Genomic DNA, 17,615 nt, shown 5'->3' with positions numbered 1-17,615 from the left:
TTGGTAAAGCTGGTCTTGAACTCCTAACCTCGTGATCCGCCTCAGCCTCCCAAAATGCTGGGATTACAGGCGTGCCCAGCCAAATTTCCTTAATAGTTATAGGACTATTCAAATTATCTATTTCATATTGGGTGGATTGTGGCAATTTGTTTTTTGAGAAACTGATCCATTTCATCCAAGTTATCAAATTTATGTGCACAGAGCTGTTCAGTGTTCCTTTATTATCCTTTTGGTATCTGCAGGATCTGCCGTGATATTCATTTTTTCATTCCTGATGTTGGTAATTTATGTCTTTTTTCTTTTTCAGTTTTATGAGAAGTTTGTCCTTTTTTTTTTTGACCCTATTAAAAGGACAAGCTCTTTGTTTCATTGATTTTCTCTACTGTTTTTCTGTTTTCAGCTTCATTGATTTCTGCTTTTATCTTCACCATTTCCTTTTTTCTACTTGCTTTGGATTTAGTTTGCTTTTCTTTTTCTAGGTTCTCTAATAGCTTAGATTATGGATTTGAGACTTTTCCTCTTTTCTGATTTATGCACTTAGTGCATATATCTAAATTTCCCTCTCAGCACTGCTTTAGCTGTGTCCCACAATTTTTTATGTTGCATTTTCATTTGTATTCATTTCCCTTGAGATTTCCTCTTTGACTCATTATTTAGAAGTATGTTGTCCAGTTTCCAACTATTAGAGATTTTCCTATTATCTTTCCATTATTGATTTCTACACTGTGGTCAGAGAACATACTCAGTATGATTTCAATTCTTTTAAGTTTGTGAGGCTTGTTTTATGGCCCAGAACAAGGTCTACTTTGGTAAATATTCTATGGACTTTTTGTTTTTTTTTTTTTTCAGATAGGGTCTTGCTCTGTCACCTAGGCTGGAATACAGTAGCATGCTCATGGCTCATTGCAGCCTCAACCTCCTGGGCTCAAGGGATCCTCCCACCTCAGTCTCCCTAGTTAAGAGCTCCTGTTCTCAAGCAATCTGCCCACCTTGGCCTCCCAAAGTGCTAGAGTTACAGGTGTGAGCCACCACACCCAACCTTCACGGATGATTGACTGATTGACTGATTAACTGAAACAGTCTCACTCTGTCACCCAGGCTGGAATGCAGTGGCACAATCTCAGCTCACTGCAACCTCTGCCTCCCAGTTCAAGCAATTCTCATACCTCAGCCTCCTGAGTAGCTGGGATTACAGGCATGCGCAACCACAATGAGCTAATTTTTGTATTTTTAGTAGAGATGGGGTTTCACCTTTTTGGCCAGGCTGGTCTTGAACTCCTGACTCCAAATGATCTTCCTGCCTCGGCCTCCCAAAGTGCTGGGATTACAGGCCTAAGTCACCACGCCCTGCCTCCATGGACTCTTGAAAAACGTGTATTCCACCATTGTTGGAATGTCATATATATGTAAATTGGATAAACAGAGCATTCTACATAAGTCAATATGTAAACTTTTTATGTACAAATTTTAAAACTTGTCTTTCTCTCATAGGTAAAGGCTGGTTGCTGGTCACTTTCCTTCTTTTTTTTTTTTTTTCCAAATTTTAATTACTATGTTATCTTGGCATGAAGTTCTTAGCATGGTTTTATCCTACTTGGGGTTTGCTCAGCTTCTTAAATCTGTCTTTTGCCAAATATGGAAATTTTACAGCCAGTATTTCTTCGATTGCTTTTCCAGCTCTGCTCTCATTCTCCTCTCCTGAAATTCTAATGACACAAATGTTAGATTTTTAGTTATGGTCCCACAGGTTCTGGAAGCTCTATTCTTTTTATTTATTTTTGTCCGTTTTTCTCCCTGTTATTTGGATAGGTTAATTACACATTGTTCTATCTTCCAGTTTACTGATTCTTTCCTCTGTCCCCTCCATTCTGTTGTTGAGTCCATTTGCTGAACTTGTTACTTTAATTGTATTTTTCACTTCTAACATTTCCATTTGGTTTTTGTTTATATGTTCTATTTTTCTCCTGAGACTATTTTTTTTTTGAAGGTGTCTTTTTCATTTGCTTCAAATTCATTAAATGCTCATTGAAGAAATTGTATCATAGCAGCTTTAAAATCTTTTTCAGATAATTCTAATATGTCCTTGTCTTAGCCTATTCAGGTTGCCATCACAAAACACCATAGACTAGGTAATTAATAGAAATTGATTTCTCACAGTTCCGGAGGCTGGAAAGTGCACCCTCAAGGGGCAGGCAGATTTGGCATCTGCTGAGGGTCTGTTCCTCACAGATGGTGTCTTCTAGGTGTCCTGACGTGGCAGAGGGGTGGAAGAGACAAGGCAGCTCTCTGAAGCCTCTGTTTAAAGGGCATTAATCCCATTCACAAGGGTAGAGTCCTCATGACAGGATCATCTCCCAAAGACTCCACCTTCTAATACCACCAGATTAGGTTTCAATATAGGAATTTTGGAGGGACACATACACTCAAACCATAGCAGTCACTGTCATTTTTCAATCAGTCTGAGATCTTCCTGGTTCTTAGTATAAGTGATTTGTGTTTGAAATTTGGACATTTTCGTATTATGAGACTCTGGATCTTATTTAAACCTCCTGTTTTAGGTGGTTTTCTCTAACACCACTCTGGCGGGGGAGGGGTGCCAACTTGTTACTGCCAGGCAGAGGCAGAAGTCCAGGTGCCCCATTCAGCTTCCATGATACTCAAGGGTGGTGGGCTCCTCATTCCTGCTGGGTAGAGATGGGAGTTCCAGGTCCCCATGTATTCTCCACTGACAGTGTGGTGGGGATGGTCTCATACTCACTGGGGACAATGAGGGTCCTGACTCTCTGCAGGCTTCCCCCGACATCATACCAGAGGGAAGGGAGATGAACAGTTCATTACTGCCATGTGGAGGTAAAGTCCTGGTTCTCCATGTGGTCTCCACCGGTCCCATGAGTACAGTGGGGACAGTTCTCACTCCTGGCTGGCAGGGGTGACGTTTCTGGCTCCTACTGCCTTCTCTTAACACCTCCATGGCAGGAATGTTGTATGCCTCACTGTAACCCCACAAGGATAAAAGTCTAGGCTTACCACTTGGCCCTTGATCAGGTAGCTGGTAGTGTAGCAATAGTTTTTTTCTGTGATGTGTGGCTAGAGGAGAGCTGTTATTGTCTACAAGTTTTCTGACTTGCTAGGCTGCCTTTTCTTGGCTAGAGAGAACAGGCTTTTGTTGGGCCTTTTTATGTCTTCGCCTGTTGGCAGTATCTAGGTTGCTGACTTATTTAGCTTCAACTCTGAAATACACACAGGGAACATACCACTGTGTCATTCCTGGTCTCCTGAGGTCCCTAGATTGTCTGACTTTTTCTCCTCCAGAGTCTTATATAAAATGTCCAAGGCTTTTAGTTGCATTTGGAAGGAAAGAACAGGGGAGAGATGGATAACATAGATGAGGATGGATCTCCATTTTCCCAGAAGTCCCTGGTGTAAGAAATTTTTAAAACTGGTTTTCTTCAAACTATAAAAAATAATCTTCAATAGCCTGTTTCTGAAAATGCATATAACACTGTTTTACATTCATTACTTATATAATAAAGTATATATTTTTAAAATGAATTAAATAAATTTTAATCTTGCTCATTTTACTAAGGAAAATTTTTGCTGGGTTTGTGTGCAAGAACAATAATTTTTAAACTATTATTTTCTGAAGAACATTTAAATAGTAACATTAAATTATTCTCCAGGCTGGGAATGGTAGCTCACACCTGTAATCCCAGAACTTTGGGAGTCTGAAGCAGGATTGCTTGAGCCCAGGAGTTTGAGTTCAGCCTGGGCAACAGAGCAAGACCCCATCTCTTAAAAAAAAAAAAAAAAAAAACCTGACTGTGTGTTGTGGTGCACACCTGTATTCCTGGCTTCTAGGGAGGCTGAAGCAGGAGGATCACTTGAGCCCAGGAGGTTGAGGCTGCAGTGAGCCATGATCGTGCCACTGCACTCCAGCCTGTGTGACAGGGCAAGACTTTATCAAAAATTATTCTCCTAAAATATTTGTAGAGTCTTTTTTTTTTCCTGAGACAGAGTCTCACTCTGTCACCAAGGCTGGAGTGCAGTGGTGCAATCTCAGCTCACTGTAACCTCCACCTCCCGGGTTCAAGCAATTCTTGTGCTTCAGCCTCCCGAGTAGCTGGGACTACAGGTGCCTGCTGCCTACCTCAAGTGATCCACCCACCCGGGCCTCCTAAAGTGCTGGGATTACAGGTGAGCCACCGCAACTGGCCTTTTTTTTTTTAGAGCCAGGGTCTTACTATGTTGCCCAAGTTGGTCTTGAACTCCTGGCCTCAAGTGATCCTCCTGCCTCAGTCCCCCAGAGTGGTGGGATTACTGGCGTGAGCCACTGCACCTGGCTGGCATCTATTTTTTATTTAAAGTGTTCAGCTACAGTGATAAAGAGGAAAGCCAAAACCCTTAAAAGAAAGCAGGGTCAGTAGGAAAACCTGATGTGGTTAAGGACTGGTGTTGCTGGAGATTCAGAACCAGGTGTAGGAAACCATGCACCAACTGCAAGGTGTTCCAGAGCAGTCGGTGTGAAGCTGGAGCAAGTATTCCCAATTCACTGTTCTAGGCAAATCACAGAATCCAACAGACAGAATATTACATAGGAAGAAAACAAAATTCCATCACAGAGGACTAAGAATGTGGAGGAAAAGATATAAGGCAGATGGACATGATGATAGATTAAAGAAAAAGCACACGTTACTGTTCAAAATGTACAGGTCATTATAAAGTTGAATTAATCTGTCCATAGCCTTCAAAATAGTCACAATTTATTGTAGACTAGCATTTTAAAAAAATATTAGCTAATGCAGAAACAGAAAACCAAATACTGCATGTTCTCACTTCTAAGTGGGAGCTAAATGATAAGAACTTATGAACACAAAGAAGTAAACAACAGACACTGGGTCTACTTCAATGGGGAGGGTGGGAGGAGGGAGAGGAGCAGAAAAGATAACTATTGGGTACCGAGCTCGGTACCTGGATGATGTAATAATATGTACAATGAACCCCCATGACACATGTTTATGTAACAAAACTTCACATGTGCCCCCAAACCTAAAATAAATATTTTTTTAATTTCCATTAAAAAATATATTAGCTTATGTTTATTTTACCAACTGGAAAAAATAGGATAAACAGCTCAAAAGAGGTCCATTCGATAAATAATTTTGACTGACTAGCTTTTTTTGTATAGTAATGAAAGGCTATGGATAAATGGTTTCTATAGATAGCTAAAGGTTTAAGTTATTGTAGAATTCTAATCTTATTATAACTTGTACTCCCATTTCAAATTAATGGAGCCAAGGAAAAAATTCAAATAATGAAACTAGAATAACTGGCTAACTCAGCTGGAGAAAAGAACCTGCATCTTACTGCTTACATCAGAAGTCCCAACTATATTATAAATATAGATGTAAAACAAACAAAAAACAACTAAAAGCATAATACATCACAATATAAGTTATAGAGAAAAAAATTTTCAGCACAAAACTAAATCATAAAAAAGATATTTTACTACATAAAATTTAAAAACAGCATACCCAGTTATTAGGCAACTGAAAATCAGAAGAAAAGCATCTGTAACACATGACAACATTAGCATCTTTATAATCAGTCAAATAATAAACAAATTTCCCAGCAGAAAAATTGTCAAGTGACTCAAATAATTCACATTCTCATATGTACAAGAAATACAAATAGCCAACAAACATTTTAAAAAATCTTTTAACCTCCCTGAAAGCAAATAAATCCAAAAGCAAACAATTAAATGTCATTTAAAATTAAATAGAATTGGTAAAGTCTGCATATAAATGGCGATCTTCCCACTGGTGGGAAAGTGGTATAGTAAGAATGTAAATTGATAGAACCATTCTGGAGGGCAATCTGACAAATGTCTATTGAATTTAACATGTGCACATCCTTGACCCCAAAATTCCACAATTAGGTAATCTATTCTTAAACATTCACACAAATATGAAATACATATACACACTCACATATATTTCATACACACAAATACACCACAGCACTAAATAAAACACACAAAAACAGTTAGCACCAAATTATTCATCATTAGAGAAGTGAAAGAAAGACATTTATAAAATGAGGTAATAGGCCAGGCATAGCGGCTCACATCTGTACTCCCAGCACTTTGGGAAGCCATGGTGGGATGATCGCTTGATTCCAGAAGTTTGAGACTATGCTGGGCAACACAGTGAGATCCTGACTTAATAACAACAACGACAAATTAGCCCGGCAGGGTGGCGCACACCTGTAGTCTACTTGGGTGGCTAAGGTGGGAGGATCACTTGAGCCCAGGAATTTGACGTTATACTGAGCTATGATCACACCACTATACTCCTGCCTGGGCAAGAGTGTGAGATCCTGTCTCAAAAAATAAAATGAAATGAAATAATATTAAGTCATTAAAAAGGATAAAATAGACCTATGTGTACAAAATGGAAGTATATTTACAGTAAATTAGTGAAAATAAGTTGCAAAACCAACATGTACAGTACAATGCCATTTTTGTTCAAAATAAAGCAATGTGTTGGAATATGCGTGCATATGTACCACAGGTTGGCAAACTACAGCTGAATGGCCACTTATCTCTGAAAATAAAGTTTTATTAGGAAATAGACATGCTCGTTTATTATAACAGACATCATATACAACCCACAAAACTGAAAATAGTTATGACATAGCCCTTTAAGAAAATACATAGCCAAATGTTGATATATACCAAATTAACTGAAATTACCTCTTCTCTACTTTTGTTTCTTTATGTTATCTATTTCTGTAATATCTGGCTGGCTATAGTGGCTCACGCCTGTAACCCCAGCACTTTGAGAGGCTGAGGTGGGAGGATAACATGAGGCCAGGAGTCTGAGTCTGAGACCAGACTAACCGTCATTACTTCAGGAAAATCAACATAAAGGGAAAAAGGAAAAATATGTGTCCAGGGCATACCCAGGTAAAGACAGTAAAGTGAACACAGGCATTTAGCCTAAGCTGACTCTAGGTACCCCACAAAAACAGTAAAGTGTTTTTCTCTTTTTAAGCACAAATCCTCAAGGCTAAAGATAAACAAGAAAGGAGACCACAGTAACAAAACTCCAGAGCTGAATGAACTGACTTAGCAGACCTGAAAAAGCTAAATCTTTAATGAGAAGTAAGAAAAGCCAAGAAGCAATCCTGTTTTCTCCATAGAATCCCACCCCGAAAGGTCCCAGAAATTTTACACCATGTACTACTGAAAACAGAGGTAAAGAAAGGACTAAAAACCTAGAAGGACTAGGTGCAAAGTTCTGGGATATATGTGCAGGATGTGCAGGGGTTTTTTATTCCTAAAAAGATGCAACAAAAATTTTTTATTGTAAATTGACAATTTATACTTGTATAAATTTATGAGTTACAAAGTGATGTCATAAATTGTGGATACAATGTGTAATAATTAAATCAAGCTAGTTAACATATCCAATACTTCAAATATATTTCTGTGATAAGAACATCAATTTTGAAATCCATAATATCCCATTATTAAGTATATGCACCATACTGTACAACAGAACTCAAAAAAGTACAAAACATATTCTTCCTGTCTGAGATTTTGAACCCTTTAACCATCATTAAATTTTTTTTTTTTTTGAGACAGTCTCACTCTGTCACCCAGGCTGAAATGCAGTGGCACAACTTCGGCCCACCGCAACCTCTGCCTCCTGGGTTCAAGTGACTCTCCTGCCTCAGCCTCCACAGCAGCAGAGACTATAGGCAAGCAATGCCACGCCCGGCCAACTTTCTTTGTATTCTTAGTAGAGATGGGGTTTTGCCATGTTGTTGTGGCTGGTCGCAAACTCCTGACCTCAGGTGATCCACCCACCTTGGCCTCTCAAAGTGCTGTACCACAGGCATGAGCCACCATGCCTGGCCTAAAATTTTTATGAGACAAAATATCAATTTCAAAACAGCATCAAAAAGTGAGCGGGCCAGGCAAAGTGGCTCACACCTGCAATCCCAGCACCTCGGGAGGCCAAGGCATATTTTTCTGTACTAAAAATATAGAAGTTTTTGTCTCTACTAAAAACACCAAAAAAAAAAAAAAAAAAAAAATCAGCTGGGCATAGTGGCACGAGCCTGCAATCCCAGCCACTTGGGAGGCTGAGGCAGAAGACTGCCTGAACCTGGGAGGCAGAGGCTGCAGTGAGCTGAGAATGTGCCACTGCACTCCAGCCTGGACAACAAGAGCAAAACTTCAACTCAATTAAAAAAAAAAAAAAAAAAAAAGAGTGAGCATATGTAACCTTCCTCAGCTCACAGTAGAGCAAATAGGTCAACAGAATAATAATTCATGCTATTGCATGTGTAATGAACTGGCAACAAGAAAACATTGGTTGCAGAAAGGCAGAGGAACTGCGTCTTGTAAGATTTAGAATGGAGGGGCTCCATAATCATCTGGCAACCATTCAATGTTGTATCTACTGTTAAAATGTACATGATAGGAACTCCAGGAATCTTAAAGGTCAACTGTGGTCACAATGTAACACTTATGCTGAGCTACTCTCTGTACTAAGTGGTCATTTGCATAGGTTCCTTTGTGTGTACACAGTTCAAAACTTGGATCCTTGGCAATCCTTAGAGCCACTCAATACTTCTGCCCCAATTTCTCAACTTCAGCCATTACACAATCAGTTATACAAGGGATACACTTGGCATACAGACAGTCCATCGTTGACTGCACTAAATCCAGTTTCGCTTTTAAGGAAAAGTTGATAAAGTTGATATCAATGAGGATGTAGTAAGGTGGGCCCAGCTGTGTATTACATTGGAAAAATAAGCAGGAAGGGTGTTGAGGAACTTCTCTTTCCTTTAATGTGCTGGGATCCTTCTTTTCTTTCTTTTTAGGTTTTAATCTATCCTTTTCTTTAAGCCTCTGATCTCTGACTCTAAGCATGCACTTCATGGTTGCATACTTCCTTTTCTTTTGCTTCCCCATGGTCACACCACACTCCTGTTTCTTCGGATGTGCAGGTTTGTTACATAGGTAAATGTGCACGATGGTGATTTGCTGCACCTATCAACCCATCACCTACGTAAGTATTAAGCCCAACATGCATTAGCTATTTTCTATGAAGCAATTTCATCCTTAAATTCTGTGCACCACTCCAAAACCTCCCCCACTGCAGGAGATCTGAGACGTATTTTCTTAAGGGGATAGAGCAGTTGAGGGCCTGGGTTTACACTGGAAACTGGAAGAGTAAATAAAAGTAGTGAGTGCTGAGATCACTCTTCCTTGCCCGGCCTTTTTCTCTCACTCAGATCCCAGAACACTTACAGGCCTATACTCTCCAGCAACAGATAGGAAGTGCTTCTCCAGGGTATCTGACCAGCACAACAGGAGAGACCTAAATATACTGGTATCAGAGAGCATCTCAAAGGAATAAAATACATTGATACCATGTAATAAAAAATTTAGGCCAAGTGCGGTGGCTCACCCCTGTAATCCCTACACTCTGGGAGGCGGAGGCAGGTGGATCACATGAGGTCAGGAGTTCAAGGCCAACCTGGCCTTGAACATGGTGAAACCTCATCTCTACTAAAAAACATAAAAATTAGCCAGGTGCGGTGGTGCATGCCTATAGTACCAGCTTCTCGGGAGGCTGAAGCAGGAGAGTCACTTGAACCCAGGAGGTGGATGTTGCAGTGAGCCAAGACTGCACCACTGCACTCCCGCCTGGGCAACAGAGCAAGACTCTGCCTCAAATTAAAAAAAGAAAGAAGGCCGGGCGCGGTGGCTCAAGCCTGTAATCCCAGCACTTTGGGAGGCCGAGACGGGCGGATCACGAGGTCAGGAGATCGAGACCATCCTGGCTAACACGGTGAAACCCCGTCTCTACTAAAAAATACAAAAAAATTAGCCGGGCGAGGTGGCGGGCGCCTGTAGTCCCAGCTACTCGGGAGGCTGAGGCAGGAGAATGGCGTGAACCCGGGAGGCGGAACTTGAAGTGAGCTGAGATCCGGCCACTGCACTCCAGCCTGGGCGGCAGAGCCAGACTCCGTCTCAAAAAAAAAAAAAAAAAAAAAGAAAGAAAAAAAAATTTAGCTGATCTTTTGTCTCCAGTTCTTGGGAGGTAGCCACTAAGTGCCTGGAATTTCCTGAGTGACGAATGTCTTTGTTAGTCATGGTAGGCCCCTGGGACCACACCTGTTAGTTTACCTTAAGGAGGCAACTCAGAGTGGGGTCCGAGATATTTTATGCTAATGGGATGACTCAGAATCGGGGGTTGGGGAGCTGGCCATGTCAGAAAGGACGACCATTTGATTAGAGAGTTGGGGATTTTCAGCTGACTTCCAGGGAGGGGAGGAGGGGTGGAGATTAAGTTCAACCACATGGGCAATGATTCAATCATGCCTACATAATGAGACCCCAATAAAACTATACATTGAAGTTCAGGTGAGCTTCCCTAGTTGGCAATATTCTGCATATTATCACACACTGATGTGTGTTGGATAGGCCAGGAGGGTAATGTGTCCTGGTTCTATGAAGAGAGGATAACAGAAACTGCATCTCGTACCCTCCCAGACCTTGTCCTATGCTTATCTCCCTTTGGCTGGCTCTAGCATCTATCCTTCTTCTATAGTAAAACTATAATAGTAAGTATACTTGGCTCTCTGTATCTGTAGGGAATTGGTTCTAGGACCCACCATGGATACCAAAATCCATGGATGCTCATGTCCCTTAGACCTCTGTATCTGTGGGTTCTGCATCCACAAATTCAATCAATCACAGATTGAAAATAAAGTATTTATATCAAAAGTAATGCATAATTCTTTTCAGTGAGTTTTATGGGTGAATCTAGTGAATTGTCAAACATGAGGAGGTAATGGGAACCCACAAATTTGTAGCCACTTGGTCAGAAATGAAAGTGGCCTGGGAATACCCTAACTAGTGCCTGGTTTCTGAAGTGAGGGCAGTCTTGTGGAGCACTGTGCCCTTACTGCAGGCCTAACTGCAGGTAGTTGGTATAAGAAGTCATTGTAAATATTAAGGATATACCCAAGGAAATGTCCCAGCCAGATCATCCTATAGTGAATACCACACAAAAGCTCAGCATTTGCCATCAGCCTTTTAGTGTCTCATTTCTCAAATACAAAGAAAAAGGATCACCAGATATATTTGGAAGAAACATAAAAACACTTCAGAAAAGCTACCATTGGTAACCTCAGAGACGTAACAAAACACAGCTTTTTTTTTCTGGAGACAGCGTCTCACTCTGTTCCCCAGACTAGAATGCAGTGGTGCAATCTCGGCTCACTGCAACCTCCATCTCCTGGATTCAAGTGATTCTCCTGCCTCAGTCTCCTGAGTAGCTGGGATTACAGGTGTGTGCCACCATGTCCAGCTAATTTTCGTATTTTTAGTAGAAACGGGGTTTCACCATGTTGGCCAGGCTGGTCTCGAACTCCTAACCTCAAGTGATTTACCTGCCCAGCCTCCCAAAGGGCTAGGATTACAGGTGTGAGCCACCGCACCCAGCCCAAAATAAAGCTCTTAGAAATTAAAAATATTAGATGAGATGAAAAACTCCATAAAGATCTGGAAATTAAGCTAAGGAAATCATCTCAAAGAATGAAGTAAAAAGATAGAAATGGAAAGTAAGGTAAATAAGGGAAAACTGGAAGACAACAGTCCAGAGAGCCCAAATGCTGAATAATAGAATGCCAGAAAGAGTGAATAAAAAACATAGAAATCAAATTAATAAATTAAGAAAATATCCCAGAATTGAATGACATAAATTGCAGGATGTCCTGCTGAGGGCCCAACACCTGTACGAAAGAGACCCATACCCAGTCACATCATTGAGAAATTTTAGAATGGTGTGGGACAAAGACCTTACAAGTTTCCAAAAATTAAGTCACATAAAAAGGATAAAGAACAGCATCAGCTTCTCAAAAAGAATACTGGAACCTAGGGGGATGAGGAGTAAAACAGAACAGAGCAGAGCCTTTAAAATCTCAAGGAAAATTATTTCCAACTTAGGATTCTGTACCCAGCCAAACTTACAATGAAGCATGAGGGTTGAGGGAAAAAAGATCTTTTCAAGATATGTAAGAACTCAAAACTTTTACCTATCTGCATCTTTCTCAGGAACCTACCAGAAGATCTATTCCCTTAAAATCAGGGGATAACCAATAAAGGGGAAGCTAAAAAATTCTAGAAAATAGGAGATCCAATATAATAGAGGAGTAAAATAAATCTACAAGATGATGACAAATTGTGATCTTAAAACAATTCACTGTTGCAATCCTATAGAGAGCAAACAGTCCAGGCCAGAGCTGATTGGAAGGCATCGGGAAAGCTTTCTTCAATATACAGGAAGTGCTAAAAGGCCTAATGTGTCTGAATATGCCAGGAGAATATTTAAATAACTGTAGGGGGATGCCATAGAAAACTAGGCAAAGAAGCAAAAATCAATACTTATTAAACGCTAGGGTGAAAGTTTATAGGAAAGTAAACATAATATAATAGAGGAATACATTGTTTTATTGCACTTCACTTTACAGATACTGTGTTTTTACAACTGAATGTTTGTAGCAACTCTGCATGGAGCAAGTCTATTGGTGCCATCTTTCTAACAGCATCTGCTCACTTTGCGTCTCTGTCACATTTTGGTAATTCTCATCATATTTCAGACTTTTTCATTATTCTTGTATCTGCCATAGTGATCTGATCAGCAATTGCTGATGTTACCATTGGAACTGTTTTGGGACACCTTGCATTGTACCTATGTAAGACAGCAGACTTAATTCATAAATGTTACATGTGTTCTGACTGCTGCATCGACTGGTCTTTCCTCTGTCTCTCTCCCTCTCTTCAGGCCTCCCTATTCCCTTAGACATACCAATATTGAAATTAGGGCAATTAATAACCCTACAATGGCTTCTGAGTGTTCAAGTGTAAGAAAGAGTCCCTTCTCTCTCACTTTAAAAGCCAGAAATGATTAAATTTAGTGAGGAAGCATGTTGAAAGCTGAGATAGGCTGAAAGCTAGGCCTTGTGCCAAACAGTGAAGTTGTGACTGCAAAGGAAAAGTTCTTGAAGAGAATTAAAAGTGCTACTCCAGGGAACACATGAATAATAAGAAAGCAAAACAGCTTTATTATTGAAATGAAGCAAGTCTGAGTGGTCTGGATAAAACATCAAACCAGCCACAACATTCTCTTAAGCCAAAGCCTAATCCAGAGCAAGACCCTAACTCTCTTCCATTCTATGAAGGCTAAGAGAGGTTAGGAATCTGCCGAAGAAGAGTTGGAAGCTAGCAGAGGTTGCTTTTGAAGTTTAAGGAAAAAAGCCATCTCCCTAAGATTCAAGTGCAAGGCGAAGCAGCAAGTGCTAATGGAGAACCTGCAGCAAGTTATCTAGAAGACCTAGCTAAGATAACTGATGAAGGTGGCTGCACTAAGCAACAAATTTTAAGTGTAGACAAGACAGTCTTCTATAGGAAGAAGATGCCATCTAGGATTTTCATAGCTAGTGAGGAGAAGTCAATGCCTGACTTCAAAGCTTCAAACGACAGGCTGACTTTCTTCTTAGGGGGTAATGCAGCTGGTGACTTAAAGTTGAAACCAGTGCTCATTTATCATGTTGAAAATCCTAGAGCCCTTATAAATTATGCTAAATATATTCTGCCTGTGCTCTATAAATGGAACAACAAAGCCTGGGTGACAACGTATGTTTACTGAATGAGTTACTGAACATTTTAAGCCCACTAAGACCTACTGTTGAGACCCATTGTTCAGAAAAAAACGATTCCTTTCAAAATATTACTGCTTCTTGACAATGTGCCCAGTCACCCAACAGCTCTGAAGAAGATGTACAAGGAGATTAATGTTTCCATGGCTGCTAACACAACATCCATTCTCCTGCCCATCAATAAAGGAGTCATTTGGACTTTTAAGTCTTATTATTTAAGAAATACATTTCATAAGGCCAGAGCTGATGGGTCTGGACAAAGTAAACTGAAAGCCTTCTGGAAAGGATTCACTATTCTAGACGCCATCAATAATATTTATGATTCATGAAAGGAGGTAAACATTTACAAGAATAAATGAATGAATTAGAAGGTGATTCCAACCCTCATGGATGACTTTGAGGGGTTCAAGACTTCAGCAGAGGAAGTAACTGCAGAATTAGAAGTGGAGTCTGAAAATGAGACTGAATTGCTGCAATCTCATGACAAGACTTGAACAGATGAGGAGCTGCTCTTATGGAAGAGCAAAGAAAGTAGTTTTCTGAGATGGAATCTACTGGTGAAGATGCTGTGGACACTGTTGAAATGACAATGAAGGATTTAGATTATGTAAAATTTATTGGTAAAGCAGCAGTAGGATTTGTGTAGACTGACTCCAATTTTGAAAGAAGTTTTACTGCAGGTAAAATGCTATCAAATAATCCACGCTACAAAAAAAAAAAAAAAATCTTTCATGAAAAGAAGAGTCCATCAATGTGGCAAACTTCAGAATTGTCTCATTTTATGAAATTGCCACAGCCACCCCAACCTTCAGCAACCACCACCCTCATCAGTCAGCAACCTTTAACATCAAGGCAAGATCCTCCACCAGCAAAAGGAGTATGACTTGCTGAAGGCTCAGATGATTGTTTGCATATTTTAGCAATAAAGCATTTTTAATTAAGGTATGTACATTGTTTTTTAAGACATAATGCTACTGCACACTTAAGAGATTACAGTATAGTATAAACTTAACTTTTATATGCACTGGGAAACCAAAAGAGCTGTGTGACTTGCTTATTGTGATATTCAATTTATTGTGTGGATTGGAACAGAATCCACAGTATCTCTGAGGTATGCATTTACATGGCTCAATAATGAATACCATCAACATGGTCATAATAGTACAAATACTGAATATTATTCTAAACAAAATTATGAAGGGGAAATGAAAGGACAAGAAGGATATGGATGTGACAACAGCCTGGGGGGTGGATGGAATGCATTTTTAGGTGAGAAAGAAAGCTAAATTCTCACCTTGCATAGTGAAAAGTTAACAAATAACACCTAAAACTGAAAAATCTAAAAGTAGCTCACAGAGCATATTATTTAGATACAGAAATAATCACCAAAAAAAATGAGATGAAAGAATTTAAAATGGGTGGCTCTAAAGAACAGGAAATTTGTGGACTTTTATGAGTGGAAAAAACTGCCCTTTTTCATTACAGGAATCATAACATACTTTGATTATTTAAATACATGCATGTATCACTTTTTTTTGAGACAGGATCTCATTCTGTCACCCAGGCTTAAGTGCAGTGGTGTGTGATCACGCCTCGCTGCAGCCTCAACCTCTCAGGCTCAAGCACTTGTCCCACCTGAACCTTCCAAGTAACTGGAACTACAAGTGTGTGCCACCACGCTCCTCTAACTTTTGTATTTTCTGTAGAGAAATGGTTTCACCATGTTGCCCAGACTGGTCTGAAACTCCTGGACTCAAGCAATCCGCCTACCTCAGCCTCCCAAAATGCTGGGGTTACAGGAGTGAGTCACTGTGCCCAGCCATAACTTTTAACTAAACAAACAAAACTGAAATAGAGAAAATGTCCACACATTCATGTATATACATTGTTCCAGACAGAACCATACGATCTGTTCTCTCTCCTTTTTAAGTCTTAAAGGAAAGAAATAACATGTCATGAGAAGAAACTTAAAACACAGCAGGACCAGTAATGTGGAAGGGAGAATAGCAATAAACAATACTGGAGATATATAGGCAAATCCTGCTTCTTAGGAAATAATAAATGCTATACAATTGATGGCTTATATTGGGATAATCAGGAAAATTTAAACATAAACTAGATATGATACTGGTATTGTATTATGTCCAAAGAGGTCATTTTTTAAGACATTTTTTTTTAAGAGATGAGGTCTCACTGTCTTGCCTAGGCTGGAGTATAGTGGTGAAAACATGGCTCACTGTATCCTTGACCTCCTGGGCTCAAGCGATCCTCCCACCTCAGCCTCCCAACTAGCTAAGACTATAGGTGTGTATCACCACGCCTGGTTAATTTTTTTTTTCTTTGAGATGGAGTCTCACTCTGTTGCCCAAGCTAGAATTCAGTGGCACTATCTCGGCTCACTGCAACCTCTGCCTCTTGGGTTCAAGCGATTCTTCTGCCTCATCCTGCCTCAGTCTCCCGAGTAGCTGGGATTACAGGCACCCGCCACCATGCCTGGCTGATTTTTTTTTGTATTTTTAGTAGAGGTCTCACTATGTTGCCTAGGCTACTAGGCTAGTCTCAAACTCCTGGGCTCAAGCAATCTTCCCACCTTGGGCCCCCAAAGGACTGAGTACTGAGATTACAGGTGTGAGCCATCAACACCAGGCCAAGATACATTTTTGGTTTTTCTTTTTTGGTTTTTTTTTTTTTTTTGAGACGGAGTCTCACTCTCCCACCCAGGCTAAAGTGTGGTGACCCGATCTCAGCTCACTGCAACCTCCACCTTCCAGGTTCAAATGAATCTCCTGCCTCAGCCTCCCAAGTAGCTGGGACTACAAGCACGCACCACCATGCTTGGCTAATTTTTTTTTTTTGTATTTTCAGTAAAGATGGGGTTTCACCATGTTAGCCAGGATGGTCTCGATTTCCTGACCTCGTGATACGTCCGCCTCGGTCTCCCAAAGTGCTGGGATTACAGGCGTGAGCCAGCACGCCCGGCCTCCAAGATACATTTTTTTCAGCGATATGTATCTAGCAGCGAAATGTCACAATTTCTATAAATACTCTTCAACACTTAGATAAAACAAATGTTGCCAAATGTTAATAACTGTTAAGTCTGGATGATGAATATGTACATATTTATCATAGTATCTCTATTTTTCAGTATATTTGAAATTTTCATAATAAAAAGTCAAGAAAAAATTACTTTGCAAAGACCTATGCATGAAATAATAAGTTCAATTTCCACAACCATCTTTAAACAGGGATCGGAGGAGACTAGAAATATTCCAGTTATCTTACCATATCCTGCCATAGAAGCACCATTCTCGACATCCACTGTGTTCTTATTTTCCTCTGCTAGAGCTTTAACATATCTTTTGCTTAAGTCTAGTATTTGCTCACGTAACTTGACACTGCTTTGATGTCTTGGTTGTTGAAAAGTATAGTGCAGTAACATCAATCCCCAAATGAGTCCAAATACAAGCAACAGTAAACTCAATTTCTGGGACATATTTTTTCTTGAGATTGTAAAAAACATTTCTGAAGAAGCAAACAAACAGACTTGACTGAAAAGTGGTAACTTGAGACAAGCCACAAATCAAGACTTGAAAGAAAGAAGAAAAAAATCTCCTCAATATGGTATATTCTTCATCTTCAGAAAGGTTGTATCCACTCTATTAACTCTGTAAAATTAAGAAGAAAAACAGTATTAGTGTTAATCTGTATCAGTAACAGAACAGATGACTACAAAGAAAATATTCTATAATTTTTATTTGGAACTATATATTTGACAACTTTCTCCACCACTAAGTAAGCTTTCTAGTCTTTTACCAGTCTCACTTATGTATCTTTTCAAAGTTTAAACTAGAAACAAATGTCAATTCATTGAAAAT

At 39.8% G+C, this 17,615-nt stretch overlaps 1 protein-coding gene and 1 pseudogene across 8 annotated transcripts in view; both read right to left on the bottom strand.

The window, feature by feature from the left end:
- The window catches only part of CCDC126 (coiled-coil domain containing 126), a 45,416-nt gene that overhangs the window by 13,501 nt on the left and 14,300 nt on the right, over positions 1–17,615 (bottom strand). For 5 of the 8 annotated variants that reach the window (XR_004432818.1, XR_004432820.1, XR_004432821.1 and 2 more), the window contains one exon: positions 17,023–17,405. The exons of 1 other annotated variant lie outside the window; for it this stretch is intronic. Coding sequence is in view for 2 of the 7 variants with exons in the window: in XM_033192748.1 (XP_033048639.1) it covers positions 17,023–17,260 (238 nt within the window). In the remaining 5 variants the exon portion in view is untranslated. Of the gene's footprint in view, positions 1–17,022; positions 17,414–17,615 lie in introns of all 8 variants that reach the window. 2 more of the 8 variants (XR_004432816.1, XR_004432817.1) reach the window with 1 other exon arrangement.
- On the bottom strand, positions 8,286–9,470 carry LOC117072502 (annotated as a pseudogene).

This window comes from Trachypithecus francoisi, unplaced genomic scaffold, assembly GCF_009764315.1.
Source record: "Trachypithecus francoisi isolate TF-2019V2 unplaced genomic scaffold, Tfra_2.0 Lachesis_group4, whole genome shotgun sequence".
NCBI lineage: Eukaryota > Metazoa > Chordata > Mammalia > Primates > Cercopithecidae > Trachypithecus > Trachypithecus francoisi.
The sequence above is the reverse complement of the archived record's forward strand: the minus strand, read 5'-3'. Positions and strand labels throughout refer to the sequence as shown.